At 37.2% G+C, this 5,067-nt stretch overlaps 1 protein-coding gene across 10 annotated transcripts in view; it reads left to right on the top strand.

Annotated features, from left to right (window-relative positions):
- The window catches only part of LOC106872891 (probable phospholipid-transporting ATPase IA), a 427,279-nt gene that overhangs the window by 323,596 nt on the left and 98,616 nt on the right, over window positions 1–5,067 (top strand). For all 10 annotated transcript variants that reach the window (XM_014920050.2, XM_052969323.1, XM_014920053.2 and 7 more), the window contains 3 exons: window positions 163–232; window positions 2,587–2,671; window positions 4,858–4,997. In XM_014920050.2, coding sequence (XP_014775536.1) covers window positions 163–232; window positions 2,587–2,671; window positions 4,858–4,997 — 295 coding nt within the window. The remainder of the gene's footprint in view (window positions 1–162; window positions 233–2,586; window positions 2,672–4,857; window positions 4,998–5,067) is intronic.

Here is a 5,067-nt window from a genome sequence, read left to right as displayed (position 1 = left end):
TTTTTTTTTTTTTTTTTTTTTTTTTTTTCATTTTTTGCAAAGTGTAATTTTTCTGTGTATCTTTTTTATCTGTTGTTTTTTTTGTTGAACATTTTTTAATTTTGTTTTCTTCTTTTCCCCACTCTCCTTTTCCAATTCCTATTCCTTCATCAATATTTCCAGTGTCAGGAAACGAATGTCAGTTGTTATTAGATGCCCTGATGGAAAAATCAAACTCTTCTGTAAAGGAGCCGTAAGTATGCCTCTTCTTTTATTCTCTTTGTGATGTTTGAAGATGTTAATAATAACAACAACACTGTGTGACACAATTTTTGTCCTTGGGTAGCAACTGTTATTTCCTATCTGCTTACCCCTAGAAAGTATCAAAAATGACTAACATTTCTTTCAGACTTTGCTTTTGTTACATTTATTCAAACCCCCTAAGAATCCTTCTCAACACATGGCTGTGATGTTCCCCCACTACTCCTGCTCATGATCAGAGATGCACATATTGTCAGCCACTAAGGGATATACTCAAGTGGTTAGGATCAAGTAACTGATATGCAAATCTATGGTATTGAGCAGAACATTTGCTATAACGATATTTCTGCTTCAGCAACTCATTGCTAAATTTGTCTGAAATGTAATGGAAAAGAGGTCAGTTTCAAAACATTACTGTCCAGATCACAAAAGCAGAGTTTGACAAGAATAGTAGTCATTTCCTTTGATTTCTTGATAGAAGCAAATAGAAAATAACACTTACCAACCAAAGATGGCAAAAAATAAAAATTTTGTTACTTAGTATGATTATAATAATAATAATAATTTCAGGTTTAGGTACAAAGGCAGTAATTTTGAGGTGAAGGTATTAGTTGGTACCACTGATCCCTAATAAATGACTGGTACTTTATTTTATCCTCTTTCTCCCAAAGGGATAAAAAAAAAAGTTCACTGCAGTGGGGTTTGAACTCCAAACATTAAGAACCAGAGCAAATACCACAAAGCACCTTTTCCAGTGCTCTAATAACTCTGCCAACTCACCAGTAATAATGGCTTCAAATTTTAGCACAGGGCCTGCAGTTTTAGTGGATGGGGTTTAGTTGCTTACATCAAAGCCCAGATACTTGATTGGTACTTGTTTTATTGCCTGAAAAGGATGAAAGACAAAATCAAATTTGGCAGAATGTGAACTCAGAATGTAAGAGCTAGAAGAAACGGCACTAAGCATTATGTCCATTGCAATAATGATTTTGTAAGCTCACCACCTTCAACTCATTAATTATAGTCATCACTATTTTCCATATTATATGAGAACTTTCAAACAGCTTATGAAAGCAATTGACAGGGAGAATAAATCTACAGTTAGATTTCTGGGATAAATTAAGTATAATGAATGCTCTGGTTAAAATAGTTGTCATGGAATGAAGTGAAACCTTCAACTTTGAATAGTACTTGGCAAAGTATATGGCCAGACTCTATCCATGACATTACAAGGTTTCCTCAAGTAGAAAGTCTACATTAGATTTGGAAAGACATTGTGATACTTACAAAGGATGTAGGATTTTAAGAAGTCATAGAGGACGATGTGATTGAATTACTAGTGTCCCAGAGAGAAAATTTATCTAATGAGGAACTGATGCTGGAAAAAGAACAAGCTGAGAATACAGATGAGACAATGGAAGTTCCACCTACACCACTTAAATTGGTTGCAAAAATTAATGCTAAAAGTTGGCACTTATAGAGGAAGGTCTGCAGGTTTTTGCTAAATATAGTCATGAATATAACATAAAAATTATCAGAGGAGTTTACAATGAGCTCAATTCCTATACTGAGCTGTACAAAGAGATGATGCATCATAAACAACAAACAACTTTGAATACATTCTTCACCCCTCAAGTTTGTGATAATGAATTATAAGATAATAAATATTGCCCCTTATCCTCTTAATAATGCTGATTTCACCACCACCCCTCAACACAGTAGTCAACATCTTTTGTGGTAAGAACATACTCTTACAATATTGTGAATTCTTACTAATTCTCTAACATATTCCTCTTGCAATGGTTTTGCATTTTTATGTATCTATATTGTACTGGCGCGGGCATGGCTGTGTGGTTAGGAAGCTTGCTTCCCATCTACATGGTTTCGGGTTCAGTCCCACCGCGTGGCACCTTGGGCAAGTGTCTTCTGCTATAGCCCCAGGCCGACCGAAGCCTTGTAATTGAATTTGGTAGGCGGAAGTTACTGCCGTGTGTGTATATGTCTGTGTATGTGCTTGTGCCTCTCTCCGAAAGAGAGATGGGGTGGGGAGTAAATGTGATCATGTTGTTTGTTCTCTGTTGTTTTCTTGTGAGGTTTATTTTTTTCTTTTCTTTTCTTTTTGTGGAAACATCTGTAGGAATGCAAATCACACTTGATAATATGAAAATCAATAGTGAACCACCTGGCTGAAATATTCCCTTTCAAATTATCAAATTATTGACCCATTGCAAAATCAACCCAGCTAAACACTGCTTTAATTTCAGTAACCCATTATGGCAGTACTATCAATTAGTTATGGTGCAAGCTGTTTTAATATCCTGACCATTGTCTTTTTTGTCTCACTAGGATACTGTGATCTATGAAAGATTAGCTGATAATCAGCAATATAAAGAAATCACCTTAACTCACCTGGAAGAGTTTGCAACAACAGGTATGGTTAAATTTGGAATACTTCTTTCTATCCACATCATGTTTCAGTACAGGTTTAGGAAGATGTTATTCCTACCAAAATATGATCCTGAAACATCCATCCTTATTGTGATAGTTTATAAATGTGTCATTTATTAATTGTACTCACTGACATGGCTGTGTTGTTGAAATGTTTGTTTTTCAACCACTTGGTCTCAGGTTCAGTCCCACTGCGTGGCACCTTGGGCAAGTGTTTCTACAATAGCTGCAGGCCAACCAAAACCTTGTGAGTGGATTTGACAGATGTAAACTGAAAGAAGCCAATTGTGTATGTGTTTGTGTCACCTTGTCTTGATATTGCATAATAGTTGTAAACAAGTGCCACTGTCATACAAGCAGTGTCTTTCATTTCTAATATACTACAAAAACATGGGGAAATATTAACTTGTTTGGTAACAGATGAAGGTTGGCAGCAGGAAGAGCATCTGGTCCTAGAAGATCTACTACACTATATTCCATCCAGCCCATGCCAGTATCAACAACAGGTGTAAGACAGTGGTGAGGATGATGATGATGACTCTTTGTAGCTCAAAAAGCCAGATTTTTCTCTCCCCCCACCTGTTCTTTCTCACCCCTTTCTCCCCCACTCTCTCTCTTTCACACACACACACACACCCTCATTCTTTCTATTTGAGGACAATGATCCATCTAATCTTTCATAGACAGTTTGCTCAAACCCTTTGTTGTACAAATATTTTTCTGTAGCCATCGAATATGTAAGTACAACTATTAGTTATGACATTAATTTGGGCAAATAACCATTTGTGTTCACTGTAATTTCTCGTGTACCAATTGGAAAAACGTAGTGAATTATGGATGTGCGCACAGCTTAGCAGCTACAGCATTTAAGTACACAATTCTTTCTTATAATCATCATTGAGTTGATAGTTCTGTTGACTGAACAACTAAAATATTGGTTTTAAATTTTGGTACAAGGGCAGTACTTCTCAGGAGAGGGGAAAAGTCAATTACATTCACCCTAGTGATCAACTGGTACTTATTTCATCGATCCTGAAAGGATGAAAGGCAGAGTTAGCCTCAGTCGAATTTGAACTCAGAATGTAAAGACAGATGAAATGCTGCTAAGCATTTTGCCCGGCATGCTAACAATTCTGCCAGCTCACTGCCTTAAACTAAAATATTGATTTATTGAAACCTACAGTGAATCTGTTTATTTCAGTTGGTATAGAGGTGCAGATGTGGCTGTGTGATAAGAAGCAGTTACATTGTCACAGGTTCAATTCCACTGTTTGGCATCTTCTACGATAACTCTGGACAACCAATACCTTGTGAGTGGATTTGGTACAGAAACTGAAAAAAGGCGGCGAGCTGGCAGAAACATTACCCCACCGGGCGAAATGCTTTGCAGTATTTTGTCTGCTATTACATTCTGAGTTCAAATTCCGCCAAGGTTGACTTTTCCTTTCGTTCTTTTGGGGTCGATAAATTAAGTACCAGTTACGCACTGGGGTCGATGTAATCGACTTAATCCCTTTGTTTGTCCTTGTTTGTCCCCTCTATGTTTAGCCCCTTGTGGGCAATAAAGAAATAAGAAATAAGAAACGGAAAGAAGCCCATTGTGTCTGTCTATCTCCTTGCCTTGATTTCGTGTGATAGTTGTAAACAAATGTCACTGTCATGAAACTAGTGTACTTAGTTTCCAATCTTGCATGAACGCTTGTCTGGTTATGGGGAAAATTTTACCTTACTTGGAATCCAGTTAGGATTGGTTACAGGAAGGATATCTGGCTGTAGAACCTCCGCCTCAGCAAACTCCTAACTCATGCAAGCATAAAAAAGTGGACGTTAATCTTTTTGTGTTTAAACCAACTACATCCAGCTCAAATATTCCAGCTGTTTTATGTTCAAACTGGCAAGATTCAGCCTCTTACACCTACCCTACAATGTCATTCTAAAACTAAACAAACACACCGTCAAAGTTTCGAAACTATGAGATAATGCATGATTAATTTAAAGCGGTATGAATAAATAAGCGATACATTTAACAGAATAATCTGAATGCTAATGAGTTAAATGATACTGATGAATGAGGATATGGGCCCTGGATCTCTTTTGTTTTGCTTGTCTTGGAGAGGAACATGAGATCATTGGAATATTTTCCTAAGTTGTTGTTGTTTTGTGTTGTAGGTCTTCGAACGCTATGTATTGCCACCGCAGAAGTTTCTCCCGAGTTCTACAATGATTGGAAACACACTTATTATAAAGCCAGCACCACAATACAGAACCGGGAGAAGAGACTGGGTGAGGCAGCTGAATTAATTGAACAGGTGAGATAGAAATTGGTTTTCTCCCCCCCACCCCACCCCATCCATTATTTACACCTCTCCTTCTTGCCTT

This window comes from Octopus bimaculoides, chromosome 7 (assembly GCF_001194135.2).
Source record: "Octopus bimaculoides isolate UCB-OBI-ISO-001 chromosome 7, ASM119413v2, whole genome shotgun sequence".
Taxonomy (NCBI): domain Eukaryota; kingdom Metazoa; phylum Mollusca; class Cephalopoda; order Octopoda; family Octopodidae; genus Octopus; species Octopus bimaculoides.
This window is presented reverse-complemented; position numbering and strand designations above follow the sequence as displayed.